Source organism: Entelurus aequoreus, linkage group LG10, assembly GCF_033978785.1.
Source record: "Entelurus aequoreus isolate RoL-2023_Sb linkage group LG10, RoL_Eaeq_v1.1, whole genome shotgun sequence".
NCBI lineage: Eukaryota > Metazoa > Chordata > Actinopteri > Syngnathiformes > Syngnathidae > Entelurus > Entelurus aequoreus.
Window position 1 is genome coordinate 31,936,836 of NC_084740.1, and position 18,011 is coordinate 31,954,846.

Genomic DNA, 18,011 nt, shown 5'->3' on the forward strand with positions numbered 1-18,011 from the left:
TCCAATGAGCCAGCTTGTACCTAAGTTACGGTCAGAGCGAAAAAAGATACGTCCATCACTGCCTCTCAAGTCCTTCACTGTAACGTTCCTCATCTACGAATCTTTCATCCTCGCTCAAATTAATGGGGTAATCGTCACTTTCTCGGTCCGAATCTCTCTCGCTCCATTGTAAACAATGGGGAATTGTGAGGAATACTAGCTCCTGTGACGTCATGCTACTTCCGGTACAGGCAAGGCTTTTTTTTATCAGCGAGCAAAAGTTGCAAACTTTATCGTCGATTTTCTCTACTAAATCCTTTCAGCAAAAATATGGCAATATCGCGAAATGATCAAGTATGACACATAGAATGGATCTGCTATTCCCGTTTAAATTAAAAAAAAATCATTTCAGTAGGCCTTTAAGTGGAAAAAAACTCTAAAAACTCAGAGGGCATTAATGCCTCACCTGGTGTAAACCGCACCGCACGTCACGGACATACCGCAATCCCAGTTCAATATTCCTCACTGAAGTGATTGAGGATAAATAATGATATTGTGAAGAAATTTATAAAATCAACTGATTATAAGGGAAACCATACGGTTATGTTAAAAAAAGATTATCAAGAATATCTCAGAACAATCAATGTACAGTCGTGGTCAAAAGTTTACATACACTTGTGAAGGACATAATGTCATGGCTGTCTTGAGTTTCTAATAATTTCTACAACTCTTATTTTTTCGTGATGAAGTGATTGGAGCACATACTTGTTTGTCACAAAAAAATTCAGGAAGTTTGGTTCTACTGAAAATGTGACCAAATCTGCAGGGTCAAAGGTATTGTAGGTAAGTAAACTTTTGAGCATGACTGTACATCAGTCATTTATAATTTATATAACAGAGAATAAAAAAGCTAAACTACTGGGGTAACCATTTAGCAATACACTACAACACTTGTAATCTATTCAAACAAAGCCGCATTCGTCTGTGCACACTTTTTATACATATAACTCTTCCGGACAGCAGGAATTAAACTTTACAGGAACTGCATTTTCTTTGTTCCAGTTGCATAGACATTTATTTATGAGCTACAAGCAAAGAATAAATGTCAGAATAATTTAGTGGGATGTTGTGCTAAGAGTAATGATATAAAATGTGTACAAAATAAATCCTTTGAGGTTACTTGGGGTAAATAATGAACCGTCTAAGTATAATTCATCAATCACATAACCTCTTTGAAACATAAGTGTGTTGCCCGAAAACAGTCCAATTTTTTTGTGGAATTCTTAGTAAAACTTCATGCAAACTTGGATAAAATACTTGTTGACTACTGTCCGTAAGTCAGCATTCCTTGTCAATCATGAGAGGATGCATGAAATATGCATTGACCTAATTATACATAAGCTAGACCGGATAGATGCTGGTTGAAATTAATCTGTAAATTAACTGGATCCCAGTATGAAAACAGTCTCTCTATTTAATAAATGACCACAAAAAATAATAAACAGCATCTATTAATTGTTTTGGATTAATGTGTGTATCTTTTTAGGTCATTTTTTTCCTTGGTGCCCCGCCTGCATGAATGAGCGTCCCCCGCTTCATCTGCGACTTCCACTATCACTATCGGACTTTGAATCTCTTGGCATCGTCCGCCAGCTTTCGCATTCTTTGAGCCCTTCTTAGAGCCTTTCTCTGAGAGTATATGAGTTTCATCGCAGTTCTGAGAGGACTGTCCTGCGTGTCTCTTCTGGATCCCGGCGTCATCAAACAGCTCCTTGTGGCTTTTGACAGTCGCAGCCGGGACAACGGAACTAACGGTCGGACTGTTGCAGACGTTTGCAGCTCCGCCAGGCCTGCTGGTGGTCATGTCAAACACCTCCAGTCTGTTTTGCGACTCGTCCGTGAAACATTTAGGGGAATACTTGAAGGTGTTTCCCTGGTAAGCAAAGGGGGAGCTCGCGACTTGACTGTGGTATTTGCCCTTCATCATTCCCAGCACCTCATATCGGAAGCTGGAGATGTCCTGCTTGAGCTCCTGTTGATTAATAATCATGTATTAGCAATTGCTGTTGTTCCGAAGAACAAACTGGTTAAATTTGCCCTACCTTGAAGTTCTCCTCAGTCAACCCTTCTTCCGTCTTTGCGTCTCTGATATTCGCAGCTACATATCTTTTTACTAGGTTTCTCAAAACCTCCTAAAAAAATACACACGACTGATGTTGATGTTTTAGTAAAATACATTCTTGTGAACAATGGAGTCATCTAACCTGATACTGGTGGTTTATTCGGACGTTGTCTGCTGCTCGTCTCTGAAATTAATAACACAAATTGCCCATCAATGATGTACTTTGTGTCTAGTATCAGTTTGTAACTGGTAGTGCTTGACCTCAAACTTCCCAAGAACTAGACTTCTCTGATATAGCAATAAAAAAATTTTAATAGGAAAGGATTTGGTCTCAGTGCTTGACCTCAAACGTCCCAAGAAATAGACTCCTCTAATGTAGCGATAAACTTTTGGAATCAGAAAGGATACGACATACTTGCCAACCTTGAGACCTCCGATTCCGGGAGGTGGGGGGTGGGGGGTGGGTTGGGGCGGGACGTGGGTGTGGTTGGGGGCGGGGGGCGTGGTTGGGGCGTGGTTAAGAGGGGAGGAGTATATTTACAGCTAGAATTCACCAACTCGAGTATTTCATATATATTTCATATATATATATATATATATATATATGTATGTATGAAATACTTGACTTTCAGTGAATTCTAGCTATATATATATATATTTTTTTGTATTATACATATAAATAAAAGAAATACTTGAATTTCAGACGAACTGCTTTACGGCAGACGAAAACGTGACTGCTGTTGTTGTGTGTTGTTACCGCGCTGGGAGGACGTTAATGAAACTGCCTAACAATAAACCCACATAAGAAACCAAGAGCTCGCCCTCGATCATTCTACGGTTATAACGTGATTGGGCAGGCACGCTGTTTATATCGTGGGAAACCGGACGTGAAAACAGACTGTCGCCGCTGTCCCCACTCAGGTCTGCGTTGAGCTGGAGGGGGCGTGGCCTCCAGCTTTGGCTGAATTCCGGGAGTTTATCGGGAGAAAATTTCTTCCGGGAGGTTATCGGGAGAGGCGCTGAATTCCGGGAGTCTCCCGGTAATACCGGGAGGGTTGGCAAGTATGGGATACGACCACTCGAAAACTTTGAGACTTTGTTCACGCTTGTAGTTTGATACTGTGATCCGGACCAAAACATTAACAAAAGGTACTTGGCAGACACTTTGTTGTGGTTAGCTTTCACAAAGATACAAATGTTTGGCTGTCCAATACCAGAGACAGTAGACAAAAACTGGCACAACTGCCAGTTTTGAAAAGTTAGGTGTACAAAAATGGAGATGCCATTGAAACCATGGTTTCTTCTAACTGAACCAAACATGACAAATATAGATACCTCACTGCTAATACACCCTAAGAGTCAGAACAACTCTATGAAAATGAAACAAAGTAACTTACCCCTAAACTTTCGAAGGTTTCAAGTCTTTTTAGGCTTGGCCTTCTAAACAATCGTGCTTTCATCCAATCTGTCAGGTAATAAAAGGATTTAGGACTTGGTATTATATTGAACGGCGATGGCAAAGTCCCTCCCTCTTCAAAGTAGCTCATCCATAATTTAGTTCTGGCAAATTTCCACTCGATATCTGCGTGATCCTTGAAAGAAAGCAACAGCAGAAATGTAAAAAACCCACAGAGACAAACGGATGTGGTTATACAATAGACCAGCTGTACTCACCGCAATGAGCTGGTAGGAGTTGTTCATCATTGCAATGAGCATGTTGAGCAGCACTACCAAAGAGATTATGTTGTACGCGCCGAACATGGTGGTTCCGACAAACTCTGTGAACTTATGGTCCGGCTTCACTCGTGTCACGTAGAGGGAAATCAGGCCAAAGATAGACCAAAATAATGACTGCAGTGTATCAAATAACCTGGAAAATAAGTAAACGTTCATCTAATATGCCCCGCTGATAAACAAGGGTGTTTATTTGTGTAATGCACTTGTACCGTACGTTGAGAAAGCGTTGTTTTGCCTACTACAGCGGATACCCCAGCAGTCTCTACCTTCGTCTGTTTTGTAGTAAAAGTAGAGTTGGTTGAGGCCGTTGGCGAAAGCAAGCAGTACGAGGCAGTAGATGAAGAGGAACTTGAGGATGTCAAGAAGCATGCGGCCAAGCGAGATCTGCAGGGGGCCCAGGTGGGAGTTGGCGGTGAAAAGGCAAATGAGGCGTAGGGAGCTGAAGATGTTGGCGATGGCGAACAGCGCTTCGGCTATTAAGGTCGGGTGCCACATTTCCCAGCTGCCTCGGGGTTTGTGCCCGCTATACTGGAAGATAAATTCAGGCTATCATCAATGATACTTGTAGTTAGACCATGATGATGCTCATACACACTGTGATCAAACACAGTCTCGTAGTGTTCCCTACCTTTGCATAGGCGACCATCTTCAGAGAAATGGTTGCAAGATACAATGAGTTCATGATGAAGTCCATTATGTTCCACCAGTCATCGATGTAGTCTTGGAAGCCGCTATCCCACATCTGCTTGATCTCTGTCCATATGAATCCTTGAAGACACGAGCAGAAACATGTTTCTATCGCTGCCATGAAGAACCAAAAGGTGAACAGCTTAGACTGTTTTGTTTACCAAGAACCCAGGGCAGGATCATCCACTCCACCCAGGTGGGCGCCGGGCCCTGAAAGTCGTGCTGCGGGGCGGCAATGTGCTGCGATGCCAAGAGGAGCAGCAAAAGGAACGTCAAGTAGGAAGCGGTGTGACAGATGAACTTGATGAAGGGCTTGCGGATCAATAGGCCGTAGCGGCTCTTGGGAGAGACCATGTAGAAGATGGAGAGCAACGGGAAGAGGAGCCCGATGAGGATGCACGTGATGAGCTTCATTGCCCAGTGACGCCTCCTCCAGCCCGGGAACTCGTCATACCACCGGGAGGCCAGCAGCTGCTGACAGTTGGGCTGGGCGACAAACTAAAAACATAATTAAAAAATAGATAACTGGAAGTGTAATGGTACTGTATGCGCCGACTCACTTTCCCTATGATGATCATTTTGACCTAGTTTTTGTTTATCATATCGGTTATCTGGAAGTCTCTCCAGAGAGTGGTGAGGATGGCGGAAAAGATCATCAGGACTCCACTTCCTCCTATCCGGGAAATCGCAAAAAGCCGCTGCCTGACCAGGGCTCAGAAAATCTGTTGAGACTCCTCCCAACCCCACCAAGGACTGTTCTCGCTGCTGGACTCTAGAAAGAGGTTCCGCAGCCTCCGTAGCAGAACCTATAGGTTCTGTAACAGCTTCTTCTCTCAGGCAATGAGACTCTTAAACGCATCATAATAATCCCCCCAAATCCCCCCCAAAATCGGATTAACTCGCTGGATTATAAAGACAATATAACATACATCCATAAACGTGGATGCATACGCAAAAGTACAATATATTTATCTGGACAGTAATCTATTTATTTATATCTGCACCTTATTGCTCTTTTATCCTGCACTACAACGAGCTAATGCAACGAAATGTCGTTCTTATCTGTACTGTAAAGTTCAAATTTGAATGACAATAAAGTAAGTCTAGGTCTTATCGCATGACCAAACATTGCGTGTAGAGATGTCCGATAATGGCTTTTTTGCCGATATCCGATAGTCCGATATTGTCCAACTCTTAATTACCGATTCCGATACCAACCGATACCGATATATACAGTCGTGGAATTAACACATTATTATGCCTAATTTTGTTGTGATGCCCCGCTGGATGCATTAAACAATGTAACAAGGTTTTCCAAAATAAGAGAACAACTTCAACTCAAGTTATGGAAAAAAGTGCCAACATGGCGCTGCCATATTTATTATTGAAGTCACAAAGTGCATTATTTTTTTTAACATGCCTCAAAACCGCAGCTTGGAATTTGGGACATGCTCTCCCGGAGATAATCCTGATACCCACTACGACTATGGGAAATACTACACTTTGACTTTCACAAAGTGCATTATTTTTTATTTTTTTTAAACATGCCTCAAAACAACAGCTACAAAAACAATGAAGGCACACAGCTTCAGTCCAGAGTATACTAGAGTAATAAAGTAAACAATTACATAGTCCTCCTTTAGTGCAAGACTGCCTGGTATACTATATAACAGGAAATTATAAACTGGGCTCAATCTGACCTGCTCTAACGTATTTGTATGAGTAACAAAAATGTGCTGCAAGCTAGTGGTGAGTGCTTGAAGGGGCCTAGCAGTCAGCCAGAGCTTCTGAAATGCTGCGTTGAGACAGGGCACCTCCGTTCACTGCAAGCTGCAAAGTGTGCGCCATGCAGGGCAGACTAGCCACACAAAAAATGAACCACACCATAAACATGCGCAACTGTTCTTCATCTCTCTTATTTGTTAAAATGCGATTTTCATCCCCTGCTTTCTGACATTTCATAAAAGCATCTTCAGGACATAGTTTGGTGGTGAAGGGAGTTCAATTTAACATAACCTCATTAGAGCTAAATGGATCCACATAATGGGCTGGACCATGAGGTCTTCTTTCCACGCCGTGCTTCCTATCAGACGTCGGGAGCGGCCAAATTGCATGTTGCGGAACACTGTACACTGTACAGTCTGTGACGCCAAGCGTAGGATTTATTCGGATTAGGATTTAAATCTGCTCTTTGCAGCATTTGTTTAAAACTAATTCTTGATAGCAGGATGTGAGAATGAAAGATGGAAACATGCAATAATGTGGATCACCACTAAGTGCTTGTAATGGTCTGTAACCACCTGCCGGCGCCGCCACGTCCAAGAACCACACTAGCAACCTGTAAAAAGTATGTGGGTATCATTAGTACTGCACTAAACATCATCCGTAGTACGAACAGGAAACTTTTAATGTACTGGTTTGCTGTTAGCTTCCTTTTTTTTTGATGAATTGTACCCAATTTTTTGTCTGCTTTTCCCATCAAGAGTCGCCTTATTTTGATCTTTTACGCGGCGTACTATTTCACCCCGAGTACAACAGGTACTTCGGGATATGAGTTTAAGTGGTTCTGTGATGCAGCTCGTACCTTAACATGCATCGTGCATTGAAATGAATTGAAATCGGCACTTGTCCGAGTTGCCCCCCCCTCCCAAAAAAAAATCATGTAACATGCCTTTTAAAATGGGATACAAATAAACTTTTAGATACATATTGTTTATTAAACAAGGAAAGTCACCTGTAAAGCAGTTTTTTCAAGACGATAATCTTGACTTTGAACACACTGGAACTCTCCTGAAGGAATCAATAAAGTACTATCTATCTATCTATCTATCTATCTATCTATCTATCTATCTATCTATCTATCTATCTATCTATCTATCTATCTATCTATCTATCTATCTATCTATCTATCTATCTATCTATCTATCTATCTATCTATCTATCTATCTATCTATCTATCTATCTATCTATTTATCTTTCTATCTATCTATCTATCTATCTATCTATCTATCTATCTATCTATCTACACACGAGTGAATGAAGTGCATACTTAGTCAACAACCAAACATGTCACACTAAGGGTGGCCGTATGAACAACGCCAACACTGTCATAAACCTGTGTCATACCACACTAAACAACAATGACAAACACATTTTGGGAGAATATTTGCACCGCAACACAACATAAACACTACAGAACAAATTCCCAGAATTCCCTGCAGCACCAACTCTTCCGGAACGCTACAACATAAACAAACACCAATGGTGCATCGACACCTAACATCCACTGTAATGATACCAAGTACAGGAGCGTATCTAGTCGATACTACTATGATAACAACGATATTTTTTAGCATCACAAAATCTTCCTGGCACTGAACCTGCAAAAAATAGTTCCTCCTCAAGTTTCTCTGTGTTTACATTTTCACACTTAGCACTATTTTGTAACACTGTGTTGGGCGTTTCCTACATATTCCTTACCGTCATTTTAAGGGGTTATTGGTAAGTGTTCAATGTGATTTTAGTGTTTTTTTAGGGATGTGTTGACAAGTCATTAAAAATATAAATAATTATCAATATCAACCAATATAAAACACTCATATAGTGATACAGTTTTCTATATAGCTACACGACCGTTCAAAAGTTTGGGGTCACATTGAAATGTCCTTATTTTTTAAGGAAAAGCACTGTACTTTTCAATGAAGATAACTTTAAACTAGTCTTAACTTTAAAGAAATACACTCTATACATTGCTAATGTGGTAAATGACTATTCTAGCTGCAAATGTCTGGTTTTTGGTGCAATATCTACATAGGTGTATAGAGGCCCATTTCCAGCAACTATCACTCCAGTGTTCTAATGGTACAATGTGTTTGCTCATTGGCTCAGAAGGCTAATTGATGATTAGAAAACCCTTGTGCAATCATGTTCACACATCTGAAAACAGTTTAGCTCGTTACAGAAGCTACAAAACTGACCTTCCTTTGAGCAGATTGAGTTTCTGGAGCATCACATTTGTGGGGTCAATTAAACGCTCAAAATGGCCAGAAAAAGAGAACTTTCATCTGAAACTCGACAGTCTATTCTTGTTCTTAGAAATAAAGGCTATTCCACAAAATTGTTTGGGTGACCCCAAACTTTTGAACGGTAGTGTATAAATCATGAATAACATATTTTATTAACTACAAATGGTTCTTTATTAGGCCAATCCAAAAAAAACAAAAAAACGATTCTTGTAAATAATATGTCAGACCATAAAATGTTCTCCTAGTGATTAAAATATTATGAGTTTCATCACTTATTTGTCATTATCCCCAATTATCCAATCGCCATGGGGACTGGGTTGGCGGGTGTAATGCATGACATTCAGAACCCGCCTGGCAATTACATGTCCCTCAGGACACCTCAGCCCATTAAGGCCCATTTGTGGCTCATCTTGACGCCGTTCTTCTCCTCAAGGCCACATTGTTGTTCTCCACTGCATCACATTTATGTTTCTGTCCCTTTCAGGAGCAATAGCTAATGTTTTACAGCATTTTGCTCATAAAAACGTAGCGGGAATAATGGCTAATTGAGGCTAATGCCACATTTATTCACCTGACTTTGACCTGCATCTTTGTAAAGTGGATATACAAGTTTTTTTTTTTATAGCAGTGTTCCTTAACCATAGGGCCAGGCCCCATTGTTGGGCTGCCAAAAATATCTGTTTCTCAGCAGCGGTACTCAGTTGTAATACACTTTTCCACCACTTATGGCAGTAATGACTATCTCAAACAAACCGAATACGAAGGGAGCTAAAGTCATAGCGAAGTTTCTTAAGCGCAAAAAATATGACTAAAGTAACAAAGCTGTATTTTCATTTGCACTTACATTTTATTGACAGTTTCGTTCGGACACATATTCATGAATAATTGTGTTTATTTATTTTAGCACAACATAAATAAATGTATGTATTTTCCGTCAGTTATTTATAAATCACCTTGTGCAGTTTGTTTGGTCAGTACTTATTTTTCTAATCAGCCTGACCTAAGCTTAAGAATTATGTGTTAGATAAATAATAATCTTTGTAATTAACACAAGGTTTCATATCATCTGACAAGGTTGTATACCAGGGGTGTCAAACGTACGGCCCGAGGGCCGGATCAGGCCCGTGAACGGGTTTTATCCGGCCCTCGGGATGAGTTTGGTAAGTATAAAAATTAACTTGGCATTTTTGAATGAAAGAAACAGCTGTTCTAAATGTGTCCACTGGATGTCACCAAAACAATTCTTCGTATCTTTGTAGATGATGCTACATATGTACAAAACAAACCACATGATGTTAGTCGAGGAAAATGATCAAACTACATAAATAACATAATGTAATTTCATTTTGATAGAAGTTTTTTTAGCTTGATAAATTGAAAATTAACACCAATGAGTTGACTGATGAACATTATCACATAATATATTCAGAAAATATAAATAACGACAAATAAAGACAGACTACAATTAGCCGCAACATGTAAGTGTAAATAAAACAACAACTTTATGATTTGTGCAATTTCAGAATGTGTTTGTTCTATTTTTAAAGGCCTACTGAAACCCACTACTACCGACCACGCAGTCTGATAGTTTATATATCAATGATGAAATCTTAACATTGCAACACATGCCAATACGTTGCATGTGTTAACTTATAAAGTGCAATTTTAAATTTCCCGCTAAACTTCCGGTTGAAAACGTCTATGTATGATGATGTATGCGCGTGACGTCAATCGTTGAAATGGAAGTATTGGTACCCCATTGAATCCAATACAAAAAAGCTCTGTTTTCATCTCAAAATTTCACAGTATTCTGGACATCTGTGTTGGTGAATCTTTTGCAATTTGTTTAATGAACAATGAAGACTGCAAAGAAGAAAGTTGTAGGTGGGATCGGTGTATTAGCGGCTGGCTGTAGCAACACAACCAGGAGGACTTTGACTTGGATAGCAGACGCGCTAGCCGACGCTAGCCGCCGACCGCACGGATGATCGGGTGAAGTCCTTTGTCCTTCCGTCGATCGCTGGAACGCAGGTGAGCACGGGTGTTGATGAGCAGATGAGGGCTGGCTGGCGTAAGGGGAGCGCTAATGTTTTTATCATAGCTCTGTGAGGTCCCGTTGCTAAGTTAGCTTCAATGGCGTTGTTAGCAACAGCATTGTTAAGCTTTGCCAAGCTGGGAATTATTAATCGTGTATTTACATGTCCATGGTTTAATAGTATTGTTGATCTTCTGTCTATCCTTCCAGTCAAGGATTTATTTATTTTGTTTCTATCTGCATTTGAGCCCGATGCTATCACGTTAGCTCAGTAGCTAAAGAGCTTCACCGATGTATTGTCGTGGAGATAAAAGTCACTGTGAATGTCCATTTCGCGTTCTCGACTGTCATTTTCAAGAGGATATAGTATCCGAGGTGGTTTAAAATACAAATCCGTGATCCACAATAGAAAAAGGAGAAAGTGTGGAATCCAATGAACCCTTGTACCTAAGTTACGGTCAGAGCGAAAAAAGATACGTCCTGCACTGCACTGTAGTCCTTCACTGTCACTTTCCTCATCCACAAATCTTTCATCCTCGCTCAAATTAATGGGGTAATCGTCGCTTTCTCGGTCCGAATCACTTTTGCTGCATTGTAAACAATGGGAAAATGTGAGGAGTCCTTCCTCCGGTGACGTCACGCTACTTCCGGTATAGGCAAGGCTTTTTTTTTATCAGCGACCAAAAGTTGCGACCTTTATCGTCGTTTTCTACTAAATCCTTTCAGCAAAAATATGGCAATATCGCGAAATGATCAAGTATGACACATAAAAAGGATCTGCTATCCCCGTTTAAATAAAAAAAATTCATTTCAGTAGGCCTTTAAACAAAGAAAACAATCTGAAGTGGTCTTTATTTTTAAGTTATCCTGCCGTGATTTTACCAGGGAGTAGACTCTTCTCCATGTGGCCCCCGATCTAAAATGAGTTTGACACCCCTGTTGTAAACGTAAGTAGTTTAGGGTAACACTTTAGTATGGGGAACATATTCACCATTAATTAGTTGCTTGTTAACATGCAAATTAGTAACATATTGGCTCTTAATTAGTCGTTATTAAGTACTTATTAATGCCTTATTCTGCATGGCCTTATTACACAACCAGTAAGCCATTAACTAAGAGTCTTCCCTCAATAACCTCAGAATTATTGCTTATTAGTAACCCTAACCCTTATATGTTCCCCTAGTGTCCAAATAACTCTAAATTAAGTCTTTGTTACTTAGAATATGTTACCCATACTAAAGTGTTACCTAGTTTGGATATAATTATTGAATATGATTAAAATCATATCATATTCAGTGTACAAACCCTGTTTCCATATGAGTTGGGAAATTGTGTTAGATGTAAATATAAATGGAATACAATGATTTGCAATTCATTTTCAACCCATATTCAGTTGAATATGCTACAAAAACAACATATTTGATGTTCAAACTGATAAACATTTTTTTTTTGCAAATAATCATTAACTTTAGAATTTGATGCCAGCAACACGTGACAAAGAAGTTGGGAAAGGTGGCAATAAATACTGATAAAGTTGAGGAATGCTCATCAAACACTTATTTGGAACATCCCACAGGTGAACAGGCAAATTGGAAACAGGTGGGTGCCATGATTGGGTATAAAAGTAGATTCCATGAAATGCTCAGTCATTCACAAACAAGGATGAGGCGAGGGTCACCACTTTGTCAACAAATGCGTGAGCAAATTGTTGAACAGTTTAAGAAAAACCTTTCTCAACCAGCTATTGCAAGGAATTTAGGGATTTCACCATCTACGGTCCGCAATATCATCAAAGGGTTCAGAGAATCTGGAGAAATTACTGCACGTAAGCAGCTAAGCCTGTGACCTTCGATCCCTCAGGCTGTACTGCATCAACAAGCGACATCAGCGTGTAAAGGATATCACCACATGAGCTCAGGAACACTTCAGAAACCCACTGTCAGTAAGTACAGTTGGTCGCTACATCTGTAAGTGCAAGTTAAAACTCTCCTATGCGAGGCGAAAACCATTTATCAACAATACCCAGAAACGCCGTCGGCTTCGCTGGGCCTGAGCTCATCTAAGATGGACTGATACAAAGTGGAAAAGTGTTCTGTGGTCTGACGAGTCCACATTGGACTGGCCTGCCTGTAGTCCAGACCTGTCTCGATTGAAAATGTGTGGCGCATTATGAAGCCTAAAATACTACAACGGAGACCCCCGGACTGTTGAACAACTTAAGCTGTACATCAAGCAAGAATGGGAAAGAATTCCACCTGAGAAGCTTAAAAAATGTGTCTCCTCAGTTCCCAAACGTTTACTGAGTGTTGTTAAAAGGAAAGGCCATGTAACACAGTGGTGAACATGCCCTTTCCCAACTGCTTTGGCACGTGTTGCAGACATGAAATTCTAAGTTAATTATTATTTGCAAAAATAAAGTTTATGAGTTTGAACATCAAATATCTTGTCTTTGTAGTGCATTCAATTGAATATAGGTTGAAAAGGATTTGCAAATCAATGTATTCCGTTTATATTTACATCTAACACAATTTCCCAACTCATATGTAAAGGGGGTTTGTATTTAAGTGGGCCCCTCCGTAGTGGCAATAATGTTAAGAACCCCTGTTTTAAAGCACCTTCTTACCTCTTTCTGGGAGTATTTGATAGCTAACTTCACCCTGGCCAGATCGTTGCCGTTCTCCTCCAGCAGGGGGTTGATGTCGTCACGGTAGTTGAGGATGATTTCCAGCTCTTTGGAGCTCCTGGTTTGGTCCAGGAGGGCCTTGGCAAACTGCTCACACAATCGCGACAGCTCTTCGTACTCGGACTTGAACTCGTTCTCCACCCTGCTGAGCTCCTTCAGCTCCCAGCTGAGCTGAAAGGCCGTGAGGAAGGGGTCCTCGCTGGAGAGTGCGATCAGAGACGGGCTGGCCAGCGCCTTGTAGACGTTGAGGCGGGAGTGCGAGTGGCGCAAGCCGTCCACGTCCGGGCTGGACCCGCACTCCAGGCAGTTGCAGAGCACGGCGTGCGGCTGCGGTATGGACACGCCTCGCTGCACCAGCAGTTTGATGATCTGGTAGTTGTTGGTGTGGGCTGCCAGGATGATGGGAGTGATGTCTGGGGTGAAGTCTGAAAACTGTTTGTTCAGCAGAATTGGTGGGACCTTTACAGAAGACACAGAAACATTAGTGGGGTCAGAGTTCACTGATGTTTGGGCTAGATCAAGGGTCGGCTCTTTAGCGCCGCCCTAGTGGCTCATTGGACCGCTTTCAGAGATGTGTGAAAAAGGAAAAAGATGAAGAAAATTTTTTTTGGGGGGTTTTAATATATTTTCTGTAGGAGAACAGACATGACACAAACCTTCCTAGTGGTTAGAAATCCCACTCTTTGTCATACATGCTTCACTGATGAGAGCATTTGGCAAGCACCGTTTTGTCCTACTAATTTCAGCCATCCTTGAACTCATCGTAGTTTGTTTACATGTGCAACTTTCTCTGATGCTGCCACAGAAAGATGTGTTTTATGCAGCTCCTTCTTTGTCTCATTTTGTCCACCAAACGTTTTATGCTGTGCGTGAATGCACAAAAAAAGCTTTGTTGATTTTATAGATTTGCTGGAGTGCTTATCAGGCATATTTGGTCAATCCAAGACTGCAAGCTAATCGATGCTAACATGCTATTTAGGCTAGCTGCATGTACATATTGCATCATTATGCCTCGTTTGTATGTATATTTGAGCACATTCAATGTCCTTCACTTTTGTCGTCTGTGTATTTAATGTATATTTGCATGTCTCATAGTTATTTGTGTACCATGTTGTTCCAGACCACAGTAAACGTTACCCAGCTTGCAAAGATAGTAATAAATCCATTAGAAGAAGACAGCCTGCCGTTTCCTTAAATTTGGACACACACATTTATACCTTTGGCCATTCTAAGACTGTCATGTCTGTGTGATCATGTTTTGTTTTAGTCATGTTCGGTTTTGTTTTTGGACTATTTGTGCACTTTTGTTTGTTTTGTCACCATAGCAACCCATTAGTTTTCACCTGTCATGTCACGCACCTGTTTCACGTTTTGAGTCACGCACCTGTTTTCACTGATCATGTGACTGCTATTTAAGCCTGTCTGTTTCTGTTGTTCGTCCTGGTGACATTATCCTTTCATACCATGCTTCTTCTGACAACCCTGCTACCTCGTTTTGTCTTCATGCTACCATAGTTCCATGCCAAGTAAGTTTTTGTTTATTGTTCATAGTTTCTGCCTTTGTGCAAGTTTTGTTTCAGTAGTCAAGTTTGTTCTCCGCCATTGTGCGCGCCTTTTGTTTGCTTCCTTTTTGTAGTCTGTTAGTGTTAAAATAAAAATATGTACTTACATTCACGTCTTGCCCGCGCCAACTTTCCTTTGCATTCCGGGAAAACAAACCCCAAGGTCCACGTTTTGACAAAGACAGTCATTTCCAGAAGTTATCTCACCCTCTGAGAGCCTCCATTTTACTAATGATTTCCAATGTTGCAAAAATGTGTAGAATAAAACTAAAATACAACATTTCTATCAACAAAGATTTGCGTCAGCCTTTGATAGTAGGCTATTATAGCCAATAGAGTCACTTACATCATGTGTTGCCTTCATTATAACACTTATATAAGACTTTTAAAGTCATTTTGTTAGTAGGCTAATATAGCCAATAGAGACACTTACATCATGTGTTGCCTTCATTACAACACTTATATAAGACTTTAAAAGTCATTTTGATAGTATGCTAATATAGCTAATATAGACACTTACATCATGTGTTGCCTTCATTATAACACTTATATAAGACTTTTAAAGTCATTTTGTTAGAAGGCTAATATAGCCAATAGAGACACTTACATCATGTGTTGCCTTCATTACAACACTTATATAAGACTTTTAAAGTCATTTTGATAGTAGGCTAATATAGCTAATATAGACACTTACATCATGTGTTGCCTCAAGGCTTTAAATTTTTTGCGGCTCCAGACAGATTTTTTTTTTTGTATTTTTGGTCCAATATGGCTCTTTCAACATTTTGGGTTGCCAACCCCTGGGCTACATAGATGTCCTGGCGGAAAATGTCGGTAAGTGCAACCCGCGGCTCTCAAGCCGCATGCAGCTCTTCAGTGCCGCCCTATTGGCTCCCTGGAGCATTTTTTAAAAAAGATTGAAAATGGAAAAAGATGGGGGAAAATCTTTTTTTTGTTTTACTATGGTTTTTGTTTGAGGACAAACATGACACAAACCTTCCCAATTGTTAGAAAGCCCACTGTTTAATATGTTTAATATGAGTATTTGGTGAACATCGTTTTGTCCTACTAATTTCGGCAGTTCTTGAACTCACCATAGTGTGGACTGTGATGCAACAGTTTGTTTACATGTAAAATCTTCCACTCCTTCTTTGTGATCTGGGGTGGAGGTCTAGAAGTAATCTGACCAGCTTGTTCTGGGATGTTTGAAGTCTAGATTTGAAGGTTTTGGAGGTGCTAGGGTACCAGGAGGTGCATGCGTAATCGAAAAAGGGTTGAATGAGAGTTCCCGCTAGAATCATCATGGTGCTTTTGTTGACCAGAGAGGAGATTCTGTAGAGAAATCTTGTTCGTTGGTTGACCTTTTTGATTACCTTGGTTGCCATTTTGTCACAGGAAAGATTAGCCTCTAGAATGGAACCTAGGTAGGTGACCTCATCTTTCCTGGTGATAACAATGTCACCCACTTTTATAGTGAAGTCACTGACTTTCTTAAAGGTCTACTGAAACCCACTACTACCGACCACGCAGTCTGATAGTTTATATATCAATGATGACATCTTGACATTGCAACACATGCCAATACGGCCGGGTTAACTTATAAAGTGCAATTTTAAATTTCCCGGGAAATATCCGGCTGAAAATGTCTCGGTATGATGACGTTTGCACGTGACGTCACGGAGTGTGCGGAAGTATTGGGACACCATTGTGTCCCAATACAAACAGCTCTGTTTTCATCGCAAAATTCCACAGTATTCTGGACATCTGTGTTGGTGAATCTTTTGCAATTTGTTTAATGGACAATGAAGACAGCAAAGAAGAAAGCTGTAGGTGGGATCTGTGTATTAGCGGCTGGCTGCAGCAACACAACCAGGAGGACTTTGACTTGGATAGCAGACGCGCTACCGTGAGTACGCAGCTTTCTTCCAAACATTTGATCGCTTGCCTGTACGTGCGTGCCGCTATGTGCATGTCACGTACGTAACTTTGGGGAAATATATGTGCTGTATGAACTTTGCGGAAGTGAACGGTACTTTGGGCTGTGGGATTGAGTGTGTTGTGCGGGTGTTTGATTTGTATTGGCGGGTTATATGGACGGGAGGGGGGAGGTGTTTGTTATGCGGGATTAATTTGTGGCATATTAAATATAAGCCTGGTTGTGTTGTGGCTAATAGAGTATATATATATATGTCTTGTGTTTATTTACTGTTTTAGTCATTCCCAGCTGAATATCAGGTCCCACCCGCCTCTCACAGCATCTTCCCTATCTGAATCGCTTCCACTGCCCTCTAATCCTTCACTTTCACTTTCCTCATCCACAAATCTTTCATCCTCGCTCAAATTAATGGGGTAATCGTCGCTTTCTCGGTCCGAATCGCTCACGCTGCTGGCGTCCATGATTGAAAACAATGTGCAGATGTGAGGAGCTCTTCAACCTGCGACGTCACGCTACTTCCGGTACAGGCAAGGCTTTTTTTATCAGCGACCAAAAGTTGCGAACTTTATCGTTGATGTTCTCTACTAAATCCTTTCAGCAAAAATATGGCAATATCGCGAAATGATCAAGTATGACACATAAAATGGATCTGCTATCCCCGTTTAAATAAGAAAATCTCATTTCAGTAGGCCTTTAAGGTTGATTTGGGACCCAAATAGGATGGATTCCGTTTTACCTAAGTGTATGGATATCTTATTGTCAGCGAGCCAGGTGCAAATTCTACAGAGTACGGCACTGAGGATTTTTTCCACCTGTGACTTGTCCTTGCCGGATACCAGCAGGGCAGAGTCATCCGCAAACAGGAACAATTCACAGTTGCATGCTGATGACATGTTGTTTACGTATATTAGGAACAGTAAAGGCCCTAATATACTGCCTTGGGGGACTCCACAGCTTACTGAGAGGGGGGGGGTGCACGGGGCCGTTCACCTCTACCACCTTTTTCCTCCCCTCCAAGTAAGATTGCATCCAGCTCAATTAGGTTTTATCAAATTCGATTGCTCTGAGCTTATCCAACAGCATAGCGTGGTTTACGGTGTCAAAGGCCTTCTGAAGGTCCAGCATGACCATGCCGCAGTATTTGCCCGTGTCCACCTCATGTTTGATGTGGTCGGTCAGATAGAGAAGGCATGTGTCAGTGGAGTGGTTAGTTCAGATGTTATTTAGGGACAATATTAGTTTATT

General features: G+C 40.9%; 1 protein-coding gene across 1 annotated transcript in view; it reads right to left on the reverse strand.

The window, feature by feature from the left end:
- Positions 1–830: 830 nt before the first annotated feature.
- The window catches only part of LOC133659353 (short transient receptor potential channel 4-like), a 29,472-nt gene continuing 12,291 nt past the window's right edge, over positions 831–18,011 (reverse strand). Inside the window, exons 3-11 of the mRNA XM_062062113.1 lie at positions 13,209–13,727; positions 4,687–5,023; positions 4,467–4,606; positions 4,053–4,366; positions 3,776–3,971; positions 3,499–3,693; positions 2,244–2,285; positions 2,082–2,171; positions 831–2,011 (exon numbers count right to left, since the gene is read on the reverse strand). Of these exons, the coding sequence (XP_061918097.1) occupies positions 1,505–2,011; positions 2,082–2,171; positions 2,244–2,285; positions 3,499–3,693; positions 3,776–3,971; positions 4,053–4,366; positions 4,467–4,606; positions 4,687–5,023; positions 13,209–13,727 (2,340 nt within the window). The 3' untranslated portion in view covers positions 831–1,504. The remainder of the gene's footprint in view (positions 2,012–2,081; positions 2,172–2,243; positions 2,286–3,498; positions 3,694–3,775; positions 3,972–4,052; positions 4,367–4,466; positions 4,607–4,686; positions 5,024–13,208; positions 13,728–18,011) is intronic.